The 20,314-nt window shown below is 49.5% G+C and overlaps 3 protein-coding genes across 6 annotated transcripts in view; all 3 read right to left on the minus strand.

Annotated features, from left to right (window-relative positions):
* Window positions 1-13,074, minus strand: part of LOC308579786 (uncharacterized protein) — a gene marked incomplete at its 3' end in the record, with an annotated part of 112,493 nt that extends 99,419 nt beyond the window's left edge. The window contains exons 1-2 of the mRNA XM_081180719.1: window positions 9,759-13,074; window positions 8,296-9,704 (exon numbers count right to left, since the gene is read on the minus strand). Of these exons, the coding sequence (XP_081036845.1) occupies window positions 8,296-8,520 (225 nt within the window). The 5' untranslated portion in view covers window positions 8,521-9,704; window positions 9,759-13,074. The remainder of the gene's footprint in view (window positions 1-8,295; window positions 9,705-9,758) is intronic.
* The window catches only part of LOC308579677 (uncharacterized protein), a gene marked incomplete at its 3' end in the record, with an annotated part of 117,101 nt that overhangs the window by 62,092 nt on the left and 34,695 nt on the right, over window positions 1-20,314 (minus strand). The window lies entirely within an intron of this gene.
* Window positions 13,227-20,314, minus strand: part of LOC308580735 (uncharacterized protein) — a 250,451-nt gene continuing 243,363 nt past the window's right edge. For all 4 annotated transcript variants that reach the window (XM_081182848.1, XM_081182852.1, XM_081182851.1 and 1 more), the window contains one exon: window positions 13,227-14,250. The gene's annotated coding sequence lies outside the window, so the exon portion shown is untranslated. The remainder of the gene's footprint in view (window positions 14,251-20,314) is intronic.

The following is a 20,314-nucleotide window of genomic DNA, read 5'->3' on the forward strand; positions in this document are numbered from 1 at the left end:
GTCTTCGCCGGTCTGACCTAGAAGAAGAAGGGCTGCACATTGCAGTTTGGAAATGGAACCTGTAATCCAATAAAGACCCTTTTAACCTGAACTCTGGCTAACGTGGTCCTATGTGAGCTGGGACTGAGTGGCAGCCCTGACAGTAAGACCCGTCTCATTAAAGCTTCGGACACCTGATACCTCGCAGCGGAGGCAGAAGCAGCGAGAGGAGGAAATTGGTGTTTGGGAGCGAGCTCACAACGGTTGGCAGAGATGACGGAAGCAGAGAAAATTTCAGCGCTGCAACAGGCAGTGACCCAATTGAACGCGGAGGTACAGGTATCCAAGAAAAGAGAGGAGGATGCGGCAGCCGCCTACAGAGATCTCCACGCCAGGTTTGAAGCATTGGTTAAGCATGGGCAGCCAGGACCCAGACCGGAGGGGGTTGGGTTGGCACGGAGAGCAGGAGGGCTTGTGGCTCACTTCGATGGGAATTTACAACAGTACCCCAATTTTCGAGCAGACGTAATGTGTGCACTGCAACTGCTGGCGAAAGACTTTAGGGATGAGGAAGAGAAAGTGGGGTTTATACTATCCCATTTGCATGGGGATGCGAAAGCGTGGCTACGCAATTTGTGGAGGGATAAAGATCCGGCGCTTCAGAATGCAGATGCCTTTATCAAAGCGATGGATGCGTGCTTTTTATCTACCATTGACGTGGATCTTGCCCGGCGGGAGATTTATGGACTGAAACAAGGGAGGGCGAGCGTACGCCAGTATCACGCCCGCTTTTTTGCGCTGGTCAGTGCCTTGGAATGGGACCGGGATTCGCCCCCAGTCAGAGACCTCTTCTGGGAGGGTTTGAGCAGTGCTGTTAAAGACGAAATTGCGAGGGGGGAGAGGCCCCGGAGCACGCAGGAGGTGGTCCAAAGGGCGCTGACTGTGGGGGTGAGGCTGGAAGAACGTCCATGGTGCAGAGACGAAGGACGTGGAGGGCGCGAAGCAGCGAGAAGTTTCTCTTTCGTTCCCAGGGAAGCTGCGCGTGCGCAATCCACACCTCCGCCAGGAGGGGGAGTGGAACCTATGGAGGTGGGAGGCGCCAGGGCTCAGTCAGCTACCAGAGCCCCTGCACCGGCGGCAGTCAAGACTAAACCTCCTAGAGGGACCAGGAAGTGTTATATATGCGACAGCTCTCAACACTTGGCGAAAGAGTGTCCCCAGAGGAGCTCCAAGCACACTGCAGCCTCCGCAAAGGTGAAAGCGGCCACGCAACACAGCGAACAACAGCAGGGAAACGACGATGTCTGGCTGGAGACAGAGGCACTGGGGCCCAGCCAGACGCATCACTGAAGCAGTCCCCAGCGATCTTGCAACCCACGGACCCCCTCCCACCCAAACCAGTAGTGCAACTCACAGCATCTCTCCAGCTGCCCGATGGCGTCACTATCGAAGTGCCGCTTTCTGTGGATTCTGGAAGCAACGCAGACTTTATAGCACAGGATTTTGTGGAGCAGCACGCTATACAGCTATTACCGGCCACTCTGCCCCTGCAAGTCGTCACAGTGGATGGTAGAGAGTTGCTGGGGGGGCAGGTGGTGAGGCAAACGCCGCCAATGGTGATGCGCCTTGGCAACCACAGGGAAGTCATCAGTTTTAACGTCACCCGCCTGTCGGACACACCCATTGTGTTGGGCATGAGTTGGCTGGACAGGCACAGTCCGACACTGGCTTGGTACCAGCGACAGCTGATCTTCGGCTCCTCTTACTGCGCAGAACACTGCATCCTGCCCGAACAGGAGGGAGAGGAGGAGGAATCACAACTGCAGTTGGGAACGTTGCAAGCAGTCCCCCACAAATACGCAGACTTTCTGGAGGTCTTCTGCGAGAAGGAGGCAGACAAGTTACCACCGCACAGGCAATATGACTGCAAGATTGACCTCCTACCAGGGGCGACGCTACCGAAGGGGAAGCTGTATTCCATGTCGGAGGATGAACTACAGGAACTCAAACAGTTCATAGATCACAATTTGGAGCGCGGTTTCATCCGGGAGTCCAGGGCAGTAGGGGGCAGTCCTGTTTTCTTTGTGAAGAAGAAGGACACGCCCCAAAAAAGGCTGGTGGTGGATTTTCGCCTCTTGAACAAGATGACCAAGCCCTCTGATTTCCCCATGCCCAGGATTGACGACCTACTGGCGACGGTGCGCAAGGGACGCGTGTTTACCAAGTTGGACCTGCGAGGGGCATACAATCTCATCCGCATGAGGGAGGGCGATGAGTGGAAGACAGCCATGTTCACGCCTCTGGGCACCTACGAGTACAGAGTGATGCCGTTTGGATTGCAAAACGGTTCTCACTGTTTTCAAGCTTTCATGCATCATGTGTTGGCGGGACTCCTCTACAAGAAGTGCGTCTGCTTTCTGGATGACATCCTGATATTCTCCGAGTCGCAGCAAGCGCATGACCAAGATGTTCGGGAGGTGCTGGAGAGGTTGCAGCAGCATAGACTGTACGCCAAACTGGAGAAGTGCCAGTTCGACACGAAGGAGGTGGATTTCTTGGGTTACAAGTTGTCGGACAAGGGGCTAGCCATGGACAGCGCCAAGGTTCGAGCGGTGTTGGATTGGAAGAGCCCGCGCAACCGGAAGGAGGTCCAGCGGTTTGTCGGCTTCGCCAACTTCTATCGCAAGTTTATCAAAGGGTTCGCGATGCAGACGGCGGCTATTACGGACACGCTAAGCTCCAAGAAAAAGAAATTCATCTGGACGGAGCAGGCGGAGCAGTCCTTTCAGGCACTCAAGCGTCTCTTCGCGTCGGAAGTGCAACTGCTGCATATCGACCCCAGCAGACCGATGCGGGTAGAGACAGACGCGTCCGATAGAGCAGTGGGAGCTGTCCTGCTGCAGAGGGACCCACAGGGGGTCTGGAGGCCGGGAGCGTTCTACTCCAGAAAGCTCACCAAGTCGGAGCAGAACTACACCATCTGGGACAGGGAGTTGCTTGCCATTCATGCAGCCTTCAAGGCGTGGAGACACTTCCTGATCGGCGCCAAGCACACGGTGCAGGTCTGCACGGACCACAAGAATCTGGCGCACGGCGAAGTTCCTGAACCAGAGGCAGATACGTTGGGCGGAGTTCTTTGCTGACTTCGATTTCCGAATAGAGTACGTCCCAGGCGACACCAATATCATGGCGGATGCACTGTCCCGAAAACCGCAATACCTCGAAGAGGCGACGCCAGCGGCAGCCATGCACATCTTCGCGCCAGCAGCGTGGGCGTGCGCTTCAGCCACAGTAGACCTGGATGCGGTGCGGCGGGCGTTGCAGGACGACTCATTCGCGCAGGCGATGGCCGAGGTGCACAAGGGCACGGCGAAGAGCGACGAGTTCCAGATACGGGACGGCTTGCTCTTACGTAAAGGGGCCATCTACGTGCCGGGAGATGAACTTCGCGCCAAGGTACTGCAGCAGTTGCACGACGCACCCACGGCCGGGCACTTTGGCACGGAAAAAACGGTGGAATTAGTCGCAAGGGACTTTTGGTGGCCCAGACTGAGAGGGGAAGTCGCGGACTACGTCGCGAGGTGCGACACCTGCCAGAGGGCCAAACCGGTGCACAAACCACCGGCGGGACTGCTGGAACCGCTGCAAACGCCGTTTGAACCGTGGGAGAGGGTGGCCCTGGACTTTGTCACGGATCTACCCAGCTCGAGAGGCAAGACAGCTGTACTAGTGGTGGTGGACTTGTTCACCAAGATGACACACTTCATACCGTGTGCGAAGGTGGCCACGGCAGAACAAACAGCCAAACTGTTCATAGATCACGTGTTCAAAGTGCACGGGCTGCCGCGGTCTATACTGTCCGACCGCGGTCGCCAGTTCATCTCGAATTTCTGGCAGAAGCTGATGGGCTTCCTGAACGTCAAGATCAACCTGACATCAGCGAGACACCCGCAGACCAACGGGCAAGCGGAGAGGGTCAATGCCATCATGCAGCAGTACCTGAGATGCTATGCCAATCAACAGCCTGCGACGTGGGTGGATTACCTGCCGCTCGCCGAGTTCGCCTACAACAACACGAAGCACGTGTCCACAGGGGTGACGCCGTTCTTCGCCAACAATGGGAGGAATCCCAGAACCTTCCCGGGACTGGACAGAGTGGGGGAAGGGGAACCGCAGACGGCGGACGCTTTCGCGTCTGAGTTGCAGGAGGTCCACGATCAACTCCGACGGCAGCTGGAGCTAGCGAAGCACGCATACAAGGTGCAAGCGGACAAGCACAGGCGGGTTGGTGAAGAGATCAGAGTGGGAGACTGGGTCTGGTTGGCAGCCCACGCAGTGCCGACCAGATCGTTAGCCAAAAAGAAGTTGGGGCACAAGCAACTCGGTCCATACCAAGTCGAAGCGCAGATCAACCCAGTAGCTTTCAGGCTGGTGCTACCGGAGGGTTCCAGGATGCATCCTGTGTTCCACAGGTCGGTGCTCACTCCCTACAGGACACCTCACAGGTTCCAGGAACCAGGAACAGCACCGAGTCCGTCTCAGGAGCGGACGGAGGCGGGGAGATTGCCACAGCAGGACCCCATCAACGAAGTCACGGAGATTTTGGACTCCAGATGGGGGGAAGACGGAGTGGAATACCTCCTAGCCAGAGGGGGCACCCGGGCCAGTGCTAATAGCTGGGTGCCAGACTATGCTCTGGAGGAACCCCTGCTCAAGGACGAGTTTCATGCCCTTTTCCCACACAGACCCATGCCAGCAGGCTTCTTCGACGACTGGTTGTTCACACCCACACTTTCCTCCAGCACGTTCCATGGCTTCGACTCGGACGGGGAGCCCGCACAGCGCACACGTTCCCCAGAGGGGTCACCGGAGGGTTCGGCATCCGACACCTCGTATTGGTGGGACGATCGGCCAGAGGAGCAGTGGCGCCGGAGGTGGCTGGAGATGCCAGGTCAAGCGACCGACGCAGAGACTGACATGGACGTGTGCGGGGAGGATCTCGGTTTCGAGCACGGCGGCACTGAAATGGAGGCGGAGCAGCTCAACGTTGACGAACGCGAGGAGGAAGACTCGGAGATCTTCAGTTGGCGGCCAGCGACGAGGAGCGAACTGTATCCGGCATTCACTCCTGTGATGATGGAGCACCCAGCAACCACCCTTGAAAGCGGGGAGGGGGGAAGGGGGGGCTTCGAGGGGGGGATGGATGTCAGGGGTTCAGGAGCAGAGACGCAGAGAAGGGAGGAGACAGAGAGCGAGGGGGAGGAATACGAAGGAAAGATGAGTGGGGATGACGAACCGAGATCGCCGAGCTTATCCAGTGAGTCCGAGGATTCCCAGAAGGGAGTGCCAGCGGTCAGAGCAAGGGGGGAAAACAGGGGGACACCCCAGGAAGAAGGGTCCAGAGGGGGATCAGAGAGCAGCAGTTGGAGATCGGGACCCACGTACCCAGCCAGGAGCAGCGGGGAGAAAGGGGAGCAGATATCGGGTTCCGGAGGCTTTCAGAAGGAGGGAGGGCATGAGTCAGGAGTAGTCACGCCCACCTCGGGGAGCGACGAAACGATCAAGAGGAAGGTTGAGAGTTGGGCGCGCGCGCCAAGTTCAAATGTAGCGGAAGCTGGCGCAGTAAGCAGCCCAGAGAGTGAGCCAGGTCCCAAAGCCCGCCGCAAGGAGGCGGAAGGGTCAGGGGGGTCCGCGTCAGAAGAGAGTAGGAAAGAAGAGACCCCGGGGGGCAAAAGGACCCAGAGACGGAAGGAAAGGCGCAGGAGGTGGAGCAAGGCTAGGGTATTAAGCTGGTGTGCTAGAGGCGGAGACTCAGACGGGTCTTCGCCGGTCTGACCTAGAAGAAGAAGGGCTGCACATTGCAGTTTGGAAATGGAACCTGTAATCCAATAAAGACTCTTTTAACCTGAACTCTGGCTAACGTGGTCCTATGTGAGCTGGGACTGAGTGGCAGCCCTGACACATACTATGCCAACAAAACCTTCTTCCCACAAGATAGAAAAGGAGGGAAAACGAGCAGCGAGTTAAACAGACGATGATGGGGTCTTTACATTGTCGTCCATAAATCTTTTCCTGGCTTTCATGGCCTTCATCACCAAGACCGCTACCACATGGGTAATGCGTGGGTTTGCATCAACTAACAAAAATTTTACTCTATCTTCAGGACTGGTTATAGAGTTGGGTATAATTTGCAGCAATGCGTCTCTAAAGCCCGAGTAAATGGGGCAATAGAGGAAGTAATGTGTAAGATCCTCTTTAGTTTTCATAAGGCAAGGACATAGACGATGTTCTACTGGGGTTTTTGTGTATCTACCGGTCAGGTAAGCAGTTGGCAATGTTTGAAACCGTGCCATAGTGAAAGCTCTCCGAGCAATTGGACTTGATTTGTTTACAGGAAACACATGTGATAAGGCTACACAGAAAAGTATTGATCAATAAAAGATTGGGTCAAGAGTTTATCTCATCGGACAAGGTTAAAAAGAGAGGAGTAGTGATTTATGCAAAAGAGAGCCTATCACCGAAATTTATCTTCAAAGATGATCAAGGAAGATTTGTGGCAATTGAAATTCAAACACAAGGAGAGAAATTTTTGATAGTAGGAGTTTATGCACCAAATGAGGGGAAATCTGAATTCTTTAAAAAGTTGCATGAGACCTTGTTGGACTATCTGGACTATTATATCATCAAGATGGGAGATATGAATGGAGTGGTATCTACAAATATGGACAAGGCACAGAGACAGGTAGTTACCAAGGACGGCAGACTACCAAAAACCTTTTTTGAGATGACTGACAATATGGCCTTAGTTGACATTTGGAGAACAAAGAACCCCTTGGGTAGAGAGGGAACTTTCTTCTCTGAAGCCAAAATGACATGGACAAGAATTGACCAAATTTGGATAACTAGAGGACTGGCTCCAAAGACTAGAAAAGTGGAAATTTGTCCTATAACTTGCTCCGACCATAATTCTGTGAAAATGGAGATGAAACTAACACCGATTGGCTCCTTCAGATGGAGGATGAATGACACCTTGTTTAGAGACGAAGAGGTTACTAAGAAGGCCCAAAAAACTTTGAGAGATTATTTTGAGATAAATATGAATACTACCGTTGAAAAAAGAGTAATCTGGGACACAAGCAGAGCGGTTATGAGGGGGTTTCTGATTCAACAGAATGCAATAAAGAAGAGAACTCAAAATGAGAAAAAAGATAAAATTTTGGAGAAAATAAAAGAAGGCGAGAAGAAACTGAGAGCGAAACCAAAGTCACAAGAGATTCTGAGAGAAATAAAGCTACATCAAGTTCAATATATGAAAATGATGAATCAGGAAATAGAGTGGAAAATTAAACAGATGAGACAAAAGACATTTGAATCGGCTAATAAATGTGGGAAAATTGTTAGCCTGGCAAATGAAAAAAAGACAAAAATTTAACACCATTACAAATTTGGAAGTGGAAGGAAAGAATATACAGAATCCAGTGGGTCAAGTGTGGGGTATTGCAGCTGATTCATCCTCGTTGCAAAGAAGAGACAGGGGCCTCTCCCTGAAGGTGTTCTCTCTCTCTCTCTCTCACACACACACACACAGAGAGAAAAACATTCGTCTGCATGCACACACAGATCACATGAAGACCCCTGTAGTTTGATCAAGCCCATCTAGTCCCTGTTAGAATCATAGAGATGGAAGGGCACCCTGAGAGTCGTCTAGTCCAACCGCCTTCAATGCAGGAATCCCATCACTGTCTCCTCATGGTGGCCAAGCCTGCGAGGAGCCCAAGAACATCTCTCCCCTCTGGCGGCTTCCAGGAAACCTTATTCAATTAAGCATAGTAATAATATTATAACATTATTTGTACCCACTCGTCTGGCTGGGTTTCCCCAGCCACTAGGGCAGCTCCCAACAGAATATTTTTTAAAAACCAATGAAGCATCAGCAGACTTGGATGTTTGGATGTTTTTGGTGTTTCTTATTTTCTTGGAAGATGCCCAGAGTGGCTGGGGAAACCCAGACAATGGGGGGGGGGGTATAAATATCATTATTATTATTACTATTATTACTACTATGGTGAGGCTGGTCTGCAATGCCCAAGCCTCTCCCCTTTCCCGCCTCCTTCCCTGCAACTCCCTTTGCACCAGATCCGGGCAGTAGGAAGCTTCTCTCTTTCCACACTGGAAACCACCCTTCAAGGCCCCATTAAGAGAAACAGTTCCCTTTCCTCCCTTCTCTTTTCTCCCCGTCCCGGGGCTTCTCATCCTGGACCCCCCACCCCTTGCAAAGCCCCTTCCCTCCTTCCCCGCCACTGGCTTTGCACTCACCCGAAATCCTGGCGATGGTGGCAGCCACCCTGGGCAGCGGGAGCGGGAATGGGAGGCCCCGCCTGGGAGGCAGGATATTTCCGGGGGCGGGATAATTGCAGTACCCAGCCAATGGGGAGAGGAGGGAGGGAAGCTGGGCTTCCAGTTGAAGGAAGGTATGCTCGTGGCCTTAAAGATTAAAGGCAGAGAGTGGAAGCTGCTAGAGGGGAGGGTGCTGCTGCTCATACTGACTTGGGAAAGAAGGCGTGGCTTAAGCAGCACAGCTGACCCCACGTCTCTGGGTGCAGCAAGCTTTGCAGGGTGGGGGTTGTGCAGTGCAATGCAATACTCGTGGAACTGGGGTTGGGGGTGGAGAGAGAGCAGGCAGGGAAGCGGTGGGTCAAGTGTGGGGGTATTGCAGCTGATTCAGCCTCTTTGCAAAGAAGAGACAGGGGCCTCTTCCTGAAGGTTCTCTCTCTCTCTCTCTCTCTCTCTCACACACACACACACACACACACACCACACGAAGAGCCCTGTAGTTTGATCAAACCCATCTAGTCCCGCACCCTGTTAGAATCATAGAATCGTTGAGATGGAAGGGGACCCTGAGAGTCATCGAGTCCAACCCCCTGCAATGCAGGAATTTCAGCACTGTCTCCTCATGGTGGCCAAGCCTGCAAGGAGGATGGGAGCCCAAGAGCATTTCTCCCCTCCAGCGGCTTCTGGGAACTGCTATTCAATTAAGCAGAAGAATAATATTATAACAACATTATTTATACCCGCTCGTCTGGCTGGGTTTCCCCAGCCACTAGGGCAGCTCCCAACAGAATATTTTTTAGAATCCAATGAAGCATCAAACATTAAAAGCTTTTCCATTCAGGGCTGCCTTCAGATGTCTTATAAAGAAGCAGGATCAGGAAGTTCTTAATGTCTGATAATAATTCTAATGATTTTTATTTATACCCCATCCTCCCTGGCCAGAGCCGGGCTCAGGATGGCTAACACCGGTAAAATTACAGTAAAAACATAATAGGGGGAGAAAAAACCAATTTAAAATACAGATTAAAACTCAATTTAAAAAGCAGCCTCATTTTAAAAGTAGCCCATAAATCAAAACCAGAAGGGGAAGGAAACATTGTCAGATTGAGTCAAACCAAAGGAGGGTGGAACAGCTCTGTCTTGCAAGCTCTGCGGAACGATGTCAAGTCCTGCAGGGCCCTAGTCTCTTGTGGCAGAGTGTTCCACCAAGTTGGGGCCAGTACTGAAAAGGCCCTGGCCCTAGTTGAGACCAATCTAGCCACCTTGAGAGCCAGGACCTCCAAAATGTCATTTGCGGAACTTAAGGTCCTCCGCAGGGCATACCAGGAGAGGCGGTCCCATAGGTAAGTGGGTCCTAGACCGCATAGGGCTTTAAAGGTCAAAACCAGCACCTTAAACCTTTTATTTTTTATTTATTTATTTACGGCTATTAGCCCATAAAACACCTTAAACCTGACCCTGTACTCCACCGGGTGACTGTTGCATGGATCACTGTGGCCAGATCAGGGCGAGAAAGGTAAGGGACCAACTGCTTAATACGACGGAGATGGAAAAATGATACCTTTGCTGTGGTTTTAACCTGCACCTCTATGGAAAGGGAGGCGTCAAAGGTTACACCCAATCTCTTGAGAGAAGGTGCTGGCACTAATTGAGCCCCTGCAAGAGATGGGAGTTGGGACCCCAACCCTATGTTGTCCCGACCCAGCCAGAAGACCTCTGTCTTCGAAGGATTTAACTTCAAACGCCTCCCACGCAGCCATCCAGCCACAGCTTCCAAGCATCTAGTCAGTGTGTCCGGGGCCAAGTCAGGGCGGCCGTCCATCAACAGATAAAGCTGGCTGTCAAAAGCATATTGATGACAACCCAGCCCAAAGCTCTGGACAATCTGGGTAAGGGGGCACATAAAAGATATTAAAAAGCATCAGGGAAAGGATTGCACCCTGTGGGACTCCACACACCAAGGAGTGCCGCAGTGACCACTCCCTCCCTAGCGCCACCCTCTGTCCCCGACCTGAGATAAAGGAGCGCAGCCATTGTTGGACTGTGCTCTGAATCCCTACGTCGGAAAGGCGGTGGTCCAAAGGTTCGTGATTGATCATGCCGAAGGCTAAGAGAATCAGCAGGCCCGACCCAGCTCGACCCAGCTGTCAATGGAGATCATGTTAGGGCAACCAAAGCTGTCTCGGTGCTGTAACCAGGGTGAAAGACGGACTAAAATGGGTCCAGAGCCTATGTTTCATCCATAAACCTACCAAGCTGTTCGGCAACTACCGTATTTTTTGCACCATAACACTCACTTTTTTCCTCCTAGAAAGTAAAGGGAAATGTCTGTACGTGTTATGGAGCTAATGCCTATGGATGGCGGGGGGATCTGCTGCAGTCGTGAGCAGAGGATTCATGGTTCCCCTTCCTTCCCTCCTCCGTGGCTCGCTTTGAAACAGCAAAGCGGGAGAAGAGCCCTTGAGTGGGGAGGAGAGAGGGACAGAGAGCCTGCTTGCTTTAAAGGAGCAAAGCGGGAGAGGAGAGGAGCCGCTTACACAATTCCGGAGCTTTTTTTTCAGCAAGCCGGGGAGGAGGGAGAGAACAGTTTGCTAAATAGCAGCAAAGTTTTTCGCAAGCAGGCTCTCTGTCCCTCTCTCCTCCCCATTCAGCTGGCTAAATAGCAAAGTTTTCCAGCGAGCTGGGGAGGAGGGAGAGAAGCAGAGCCTTTAAAGGAGCAAAGCAGGAGAGGAGAGGAGCCTTCTCCCCTTATACCCCTCTTCTGCATCATTAACAGCATCCTTCTCCACCCACCCCACGCGTGTTCCTTGTCCCTTGAGTGCTTTTCCTTCCCTCCCCACTTAAAACGTGGTTACAAAACACAGATCCACATGGATCCTCAGGACTTTTGCACTGGGTCACCCCAAATTCACCATCAGATCACATAGCATGTCCATGGCTACAGCTTGCACCAAAAAAATCACACACTCACTGTTGCCTGGGGCCGCAGTGGTGCAAAAACGTGGTTACAAAGCATGGATCCACATGGATCCTTGGGATTTTTGCACTGGGCTACCCCAAACTCACTGTCAGATCACATGTCTGTGGCCACAGCATGAACCACAAAAATCATACATCCACTGTTTCGTTTAGAATATTTTTTTTCTTATTTTCCTCCTCTAAAAACTATGTGCGTGTTATGGTCGGGTGCGTGTTATAGAGCGAAAAATACGGTACTCTCTCAATTATCTTACACAGGTATGGAAGATTCGAAACCGGGTGGTAATTGGATAGATCTAAAGGATCTAGAGATGTTTTATTTAAGAATAGATGCACCACTGCTTCCTTCAACTCCCCTGGGAAAGTCCACATACCAAGGGACTGATTAATGATCTCATCCAGGGGGGCCCGCACCTCGTCTGGACATGCTCTAATCAGCCAGGACGGGCACGGTTCAAGGGGGCAAGTGGTACCACTGTATACTACTTTAAACAGTCATGGCTTCCCCCAAAGAATTCTGGGAGCTGTAGTTTGTTAAGGTTGCTTGGAGCTGTTAGGTATGGTTGCCATATTTTGAAGAGCAAAAAAGAGTCCTTATGAGGACTCTCATTTTAAATATCTCTACCATATGTAGTCTATAGAAACTATAGAAGCTATATTGCTGGAGGGGGGGAGAGAAGAGAAGAGGAAATCAAGTCTTCAACCATGGCAACCCTTAAAACCCTTATTTCCCTCAAAGAGTTACAATTCACCAAGTTCTCTGTGACAAGGAATAGGCAGTGAAGCCACTCTACGTATTATCTCTCTGGGAGGGGAACAGGGAGTCTCCTCTCAGCAAACTACAACTCCCAGAATGCTTTGGGGGAAGCCATGACTGACTGAAGGGGTACTAGACTGATTTAAATGTGGTGTGGATGTGGCCCTCGAGGGAGAAGGCAAGCAATCAGGAGGTAAGTGGGAACACACACAATGGAGTCCACGGGGGCCATTTTGCTCAGCAGCCTCCAGTGCCATTGTGTTCCTCCCAGGGAAACACAGCACTCGTCCCCACTGCCTACCTTCTGAGATGTGGGACCATTCCCAAGGGCAGCTTGTGACACAGCATTGTAGGGCAAGGCTGTTTCAAGGGAAGGTGGGAAAATGCATAGCAGCCTGGATAATTTGTAGAGTGGGCTGTGAGTTTTTTCCCTTTTTCTCTTCAGCGGTGTCTCCCAAATACATTTCTGTTCCAAGCAGGCAATCAGAATTCATTGCCTGTCCTCTTGAAGACAAGGCCTTGAGAAAGATTCTTGTCAAGATGGCGGTCTGGCAGTGGATCACCTGCCACTCAGACCCATATATACCTCCATGGGGTGACTTTTAACTCCCTCCCGCCCATCAGAATCAATGAGGAAAAAATCATGATGATTTATGTGACCTTTGAATCAAATACATTTACAGGCAAAAGCAGGCTGTGGGGGGCAGGGGTTGATTCTAGGATTAAGTCTCCTGGGTCTACCTAGCAATGGTTGATCTTTGCCTTAATTTGTAACTCAATGCCTTGAACATCCCACTGGCATTTCTTTTTAAATGCTGATAATGTCTTATTGCAGATTTATTATTATTATTTTGGTATCTCATTGTTAACAAAGTATTTTTATACATATGAAGAGCAGATCTTGGATTGACAAAATTATGGTTTGTAAAGTAAAAAGATTTTTAAAAAGGTTTTGTTTATCTCTGTTCTGAAATCTGCTTTTAAAGTAAAGTGTGTCAATATATTTGGGTTTGTTTATAAAGCAGAAGTGACTAGCTGTTCCTGGAAGCCCAAAAATGAGCTCTATATCAACAAAAGTTTTACCTATAATTATTCATAATGAAAAGTTGTAAGAAACGTGAGATTTTCCACCCTTGAGCTTTTGAACTACAACCCCCATCAACCTTGGCCATACAGGAATTTCTATTCCACTTTATATTTTCAAGAAAAACCTCAAAGCGGTTCACAGCACATTAAATCAATAAAACATAAATAAAACAACCTGAAAAATGTGAAATATAGAATATACAGTCAAAGCAACATAACAGAAAACAAAAATATTATCTTAAAGATTTCAAAATAAAACAGTACAAAGGTCAACCACAGAATTGATATTTAACATAGTAGAGCTGGGTGAGTCTGGGCCCCGTCCCCTAGGCCATGTGGGAAAGACCTTGCAGGGAGTGGTGGACTTTACACCTCACAGCCGGGCGATGTTCCTCCGGCCTCATGAGCAGCCTCTTTAATGGGACCCAAGTGTGTTTAAGGTTGCAATTAACTTAATCTTCCCTAGATCTACTTTCAGCAAAAGCCTGTGCCACTCCCACTGCCCATCTTCAAACTCAAGAGTAGCAAGCACATGTATCCTATAGGTGCGCTTGGCTCTTCCTGTTCAGCGTCACTAAAACTCTCCTCCCCCACCCCCTCTCACGAAACGACAGGCTCCTTTTAAGCACCCTGACAGTCATTTGCTATTCCTCCAGCATTGCTCTCACAGTTCATGTGCGATACACATGCTTCGCTCTACGGCCTCCTGAAGCATCTTAAACGCCGAGACAAAGGGATGCTCTCCTGCTAAATGCACGCTCACTGATTACAGGCGCATACTCGGGAGAAACACGAACTAGCCTTGCACAGAAAAAGCACCCCCTCCCCGGATTCTTCCCAGGAGCAGGAGGACTGTATAGATTTGGAAAAGTGATTTGCAGAGGAACATAGTTCAGAAGGCAGAAGCTGGGAAATACTGGATGGGGAACAGCTTGCAGAAGAAACTCTGGAGGGGGGGGAGAGTTAACAGATTCACTGTCTCTGGAAAGCATCCATCCGCTCTCCCCAAGGTCAAGGAGAGCAGCGAAAGTGGCAGGACAGAAAGTACAGAGGGAACTAGCTCAGATTACGAGACGCAGAAGTGACAGGGTGACTAGGGATGTGAGGGACTGGACCTTTTCATTGGGAGCACCGCCATTCCTAGAAGGCAGGTTCTTTGTCCCCTTGCTGGGATCTGCTTAAGAGCGCCCCTCACGCGGGGCAGCAGGCTGCTATCCGCAGCTTGGAGAGCCCTCTGGACCTCTTCTGAAGGTGGGCGGGGGGCAAAAGTCTTTGCTCCCCCCGCCTGCCTTCAAAAGCCGTCCGGTAGCATTTTAAAATCGCCCCGGGACAGCGGAGGAATTCTCCGCTGTCCCGGGGCGATTTAAAAGCCCCCGGGAAGGCAGGCAGGGGGGACAAAGACTTTGGCCCCCCGCCAGCCTTCAGAAGAGGTCCTGGACCTCTTCTGAAGGCCGGCGGGGGGCCAAAGTCTTTGCTCCCCCCTTCCTGCCTTTCCGGGAGAGCGGAGAAGCGCAGCGCGTTTCTCCGCTTTCCCGGACGGCTTTTGAAGGCAGGCGGGGGGGAGCAAAGACTTTTGCCCCCCGCCCGTCTTCAGAAGAGGTCCTGGACCTCTTCTGAAGGCCGGTGGGGGGCAAAAGTCTTTGTCCCCCCTGCCTGCCTTCCCGGGGGCTTTTAAATCGCCCCGGGACAGCGGAGAATTCCTCCGCTGCCCCGGGTCGATTTTAAAATGCTGGCGGGCGGCAGCGCTGCCGCCCGCCAGCATTTTAAGATCGCCCCGTACAGCGGAGAAGTCCTCCGCTGTCCCGGGGTTTTTAAAATGCTGGCGGGCGGCAGCGAAGGGTTCGCTGGCGGGCGGCAGCAAAGGGTTCGCTGCCGCCCGCCAGCATTTTTAAATCGCCCCGGGACAGCGGAGAAGTCTCCGCTGTCCCGGGGGCTTTAAAAATGCTGGGGGACGGCAGCGAAGCCTTCGCTGCTGCCTGCCTGCATTTTAATATCACCCCGGGACAGCGGAGAAGTCTCCGCTGTCCCGGGAAGGCAGGCGGGGGGGAAGCAGACTTTCGCCCCCCGCCGGCCTTCAGAAGAGGTCGGGGGACAGACTGTCCCCAGACCTGGTCTGAAGGCGGTTTCCATAGGAACGCATTGATTGATTTTCAATGCATTCCTATGGGAAACCGTGCTTCGCAAGACGAAAAACTCGCAAGACGAAAAGACTTGTGGAACGAATTAATTATGTCTTGCGAGGCACCACTGTATAAAGATATGGACTCATTGGCAGGTTTTGTCAACTATATAAGACGCAAAATCAGCAGAGTATAGAATTTGTGTAATAAATCAATACGGAAAAATGGGGGAAGCCAAAGAGGAGGGAGGGGAGAAATACGGATATAGAAATTGTTCAATTAAGATTTGTGGAAATTTGTTGTTATAATTTGAAAATTCAATAAAAATATATTTTTTAAAAATGTGTTGTGCGATTGCTATCAAGTTGGTTGAGGTTTTTTTTCATTTAGTGAGCTTGTAAAACGTAATAAAATTAAATAAATGGTGCAAAGAGTTGACTGGTCACCTAGAAAGGGATGTAAAATAGTACTATTAAGTGAACAAGGCTACAGTTATGAAGATATTAGAAGAAAAATTGGCAGAAACTTAACCAAAGGGGACATTTCTAAATTTTGGAAGAGGTATAAGGAGACGCAGTCACTACAAAATCAGACTGGGCTAAACCCATGTTAACTGGACAGCAGAACAATGGGACAGTGTTATTTGGAGTGAGGAGACCAAAATCTCGCTTGGTAGTGATGCCATGAAATACGTGAGGAGAATTGGAGGAGATTTACATCCTATTTACATTGCACCTTCCGTGAAACACCAAGTCAGTGCTATGATCTGGGGCTGTATGACAGCACGAGGTGTGGACAAAATTTGAGTCATTAATGGGAAAGTAAATGCCCCAAAATACATAGCCCAGACCTTAACTCAATCAAAAATCTATGGAGCTGACTAAAGAAACTTGTTAGTCAGAAGCAGCCCAGCAATAAAACCCAATTAATAAGGGAAATAATTTAATCTTAGTTTCACATTATTACAGCTGCAGAACTAAAAAGCTTACTTTACTCCATGGAAGGCTAAAGGTTACCCAGCTAAGTATTAACTGACAGGGTGAGAATTTTGGTATATCTCTTTTGTTGTATGCATTTCACGTTTCTTCTTTATGACTGCTGTTGTAATAAATAATCCTTCATAAAAGTTATTGCATTACATTTTTCATTAAATTATATTTCCATTGATATATAGTTTTATGGTATTACAAAAAAAAAGTGGTGTTAGGAGTCATCAAACCTCAGAAATACACTTTTCCAAAAGGTTTCCACAATTTTGACCACTAGTGTACATGTTTACATCACGTGATTACTTAAAGAGGGCATTTCTTTAATATTGAAGGCCATTTCTACAAAATGGAAGACTTCTGAAGGCAGCCCTGTACAGGGAAGTATTCAATGTTTTCGGTGTTTTTTATTTTGTTGGAAGCCTTCCAGAGTGGCCGAGGAACCCAGTCACATGAGCAGGGTGCAAGTAATGAATTATTATTATTATTATTATTATTATTATTATTATTATTATTATTATTATTATTATTATTATTATTATTATTATTCCCTCCTTAGCCTAACCTGCTATGCATGCTAATCAGAGACTCTGTCCCAACCACCCCCTTGAACACAACAGGGCTATGCATGCTAATCAGAGACTCTGTCCCAACCACCCGCTTGAACACAACAGGGCTTCCTATTTTTACTGCTATTCTTTACATTTCTATACTGCCCTTCCTCCGAAGATCACAGGGCAGCTTACAATAGAAAATCAGAGATGCACAGCACAGTAAGAAATAAAAAATGACAACTGCCCCCTTAGGCACGTACAATTGCAGGTGTGAAGGCCATAGATTGTTTAATGAGCCCAATGTCTGGGAGAAGAGGAATGCTTTTGCCTGGTGCCTAAAGAGAAGGAAGGAAGGAAGGAAGGAAGGAAGGAAGGAAGGAAGGCTGTACATTGAGGTTCACTTCCGAGGGTCTTCTGCCAGTTCCCTCCCTGCAAGAAGCGAAGTTACAGGGAACCAGGCAGAGGGTCTTCTCGCTGGTGGCGCCCTCCCTTCCAATTTCAAATAAATAAACAACTATCTGACTTTTAGAAGACATCTGGAGGCAGCTCTGTACAGGGGTGCCCCGCAAGACGAATGCCTCGCAAGACGAAAAACTCACTAGACGAAAGGGTTTTTCCGTTTTTGAGGTGCTTCGCAAGACGAATTTCCCTATGGGCTTGCTTTGCAAGACGAAAACGTCTTGCGAGTTCTTGCGAGTTTTTTTCCTTTTTTCCCCCTTTTTCTAAGCCGCTAATAGCCACTAAGCCGCTAATAGCGCTAAGCCGCTAATAGCGGCGCTTCGCAAGACGAAAAAACTGCAAGACAAAGAGACTCGTGGAACGGATTAATTTCGTCTTGCAAGGCACCACTGTATTGGGAAATTTTTAACATTTGATGTTTTATTATGGTTTATCTATGTTGTAAGCCGCACAGAGTGGCTAGGGAAACCCAGCCAGATGGGCAGGTATTATTATTATTCTTATTTATTATTATTATTATTCTTAACCTGCCCAACAATGCCCAACCCTCTCCCCTTTCCCGCCTCCTTCCCTGCAACTCCCTTTGCACCAGATCCGGGCAGAAGGAAGCTTCTCTCTTTCCACAGTGGAAACCCCTCCCCACCTCCACCTTCCAGACCCCATTAAGAGAAAGTGCTCCCTTTCCTCCCTTCTCTTCTTCTCCCCGTCCCGGGGCTTCTCATCCTGGACCCCCCACCAGTTGCAAAGGCCCTTCCCTCCTTCCCCGCTGCTGGCTTTGCACTCACCCGAAATCTGAGGGCGGCGGCAGATGCAGCGACCCTGGACAACGGGGGCGGGAATGGGAGCCTCGCCAGGGAGGCAGGGAGTGACACTGTTTAATTAGGAGGCTTAATTAGGACATGCTCTGGTCCATGGGGCCACAAAGAGTCGGACACGCCTAAACAACAACAATTAGGACGAAGCAGCCCCCTTCCCTCCCTCCTTTGCTTCCCTCCCTCCTTTTATCTCCGCTGGTGAAGCTGGAAGTCAGGTGACTCTAGCGAGGAAGGAGAAGTTTCTTCCCCCCCCCCCAGCCTCTTTCCTTTCCTTTGATAACTGGGGGAAGGAAAACCTTGCAGGACCAGCCAATGGGGAGACGAGGGAGGGAAGCTGGGCTCCGAGTAGAGGGAACATCAGCTACTGTGGACCCCGCCCTCTTGCAAGAACGTATTGTAATCAATAAACTCTTCACTGCCTCACCCATTTGATTCAGATTGTATTTCGAGGAGGGATCAAGGGTCTCATGACCCACTCTTACAATGTAGGAAGCAGCTTTCAGCAAAAAAAGTCTAATAACTCTTCTGAGTAAATGAATCAATTATTTTAATAAATATTTAAATGGAGAGCATATTTTACATTCTCATGTTCATGCAAACATGGTTCCACTCCAGCCTCACTTAGTCCCCACTTCCACCTCAGCAAAGTGTTCTTCATACAGAAATCTCCTGAAAAGAAGTCTCTCTATTTACATTATAGGGAGGGACCACTCTCTGTCTGGCTTATTGCACCTTCATAACACCCTGTGTCCTGTATTCTCCTTGCAGACACACAGAAACAGTCAACAGTGACATGCAGCAGCAGCAAGACAGACGCCCTGTCAAAGAATACCTCCCATTCGACCACTCCCATGAATCTTTGGGGGGGGGGAACCATGTACTTTAGATGCCTGCTACGGATGTGAAAGCAATTTTCTTCACAGGAAATACTGAAAAAAAGTGGAAGGCAGTTTTAATTTGTAAGGAGAGAGGGGAAGTTCTTTGCTTTCAATCATGACAAACAAAGCAATAAATTTAAAAAGCAACCCCTATTTTCAGTGCTTTCTTTTTAAAGCAAATATGGAGCTGGTAATCACCATGAAATTGTTACAGTAAGTGTCAGACTTTGAACAGTTTGGGGAAAAGAGGTTCCAGTACTGCGTAACCTTGAGTACCCCTGGAAAAAGACCCCCTTTTCTTTTTTAAAAAACCACCATAATTGCATGGGTGGGTTGGGGGGGAAGACAATCAACACTGCCACTAGTACCTGTATGCAACCATATACACAAGAACTCTGTAGCAATGAATCCACTAGCAAATGGGAGGGGGGTGATGGTGTTGTATTTGCAGACTCTTCTGCACAGCGGAATGATGAGCAGTACGTGCCACATACTTTACTTTATTTACACTTCAATGCTGAGAGATTACAAACATGCACCTGGCCTCTGCGAGAGCAGAGAAGCAACTCTTCTCTCCTCGGAAACACCGAGAGAACTGTGAAAAACAGGAAACCAGTGTACGTCACATCCAGTCTCCCATTCCCGTGGGAAACCCAACAGTACTCTGACTGTGGAATGCAAAACATTGTCCCGTGACAAGCACTTCGCTGCACAGTGAAGGAAGCAGAAACCAACAGATGGGTGATAAACAAATCTAAGCAGCATCTCGAGTGCTGAGATCCCATCAAAGGGAAGGGAAATGTGCACATGCCCTACAGCTGTGATAACATCTCTCTAAAAGTCTTGCTTTTTTTCATAGTATATCCATAGTTCCCTCAACCATTCCTTAACTCCAACTCCCATTAGCCCCTACTGGGGTGGCCAATGGCCAGGAATGACAGAAGTCATGGCCTAGCATAGTTCAGTGGGATGTGGATGTTGGTTTCTGCTTCCTTCACTGTGCAGCAAAATGCTTGTCACAAGACAGTTGTTTACATTCCACAGTCAGCGTTACTGTTGGGTTCCCACGGGAATGGGAGACTGGATGTGACGTTCACTGGTTTCCTGTTTTTCACTGTTTCTCTCGGTGTTCTTTGTTTCCGAGAGGAGTTGCTTCACTGCTCTCGCAGAGGCAAGATGCATGTTTGTATTCTCTCAGCATAGAAGTGTAAATAAAAAATTAAGAATGTGGCACATACTGCTTATCGTTCTGCTGTGTGGACTACGCTGTTTGGGCTCAAGATAAGATGGGCCGGTATCAGCTTCAGCTTCAGATGAGCAGAAGCTGGTCAAAATCTCATATTTTTGGTTATGGGCCCAGAAAAACG

The sequence above is a fragment of the Podarcis bocagei genome (genome assembly GCF_964188305.1).
Source record: "Podarcis bocagei genome assembly, chromosome: 2".
Classification (NCBI taxonomy): domain Eukaryota; kingdom Metazoa; phylum Chordata; class Lepidosauria; order Squamata; family Lacertidae; genus Podarcis; species Podarcis bocagei.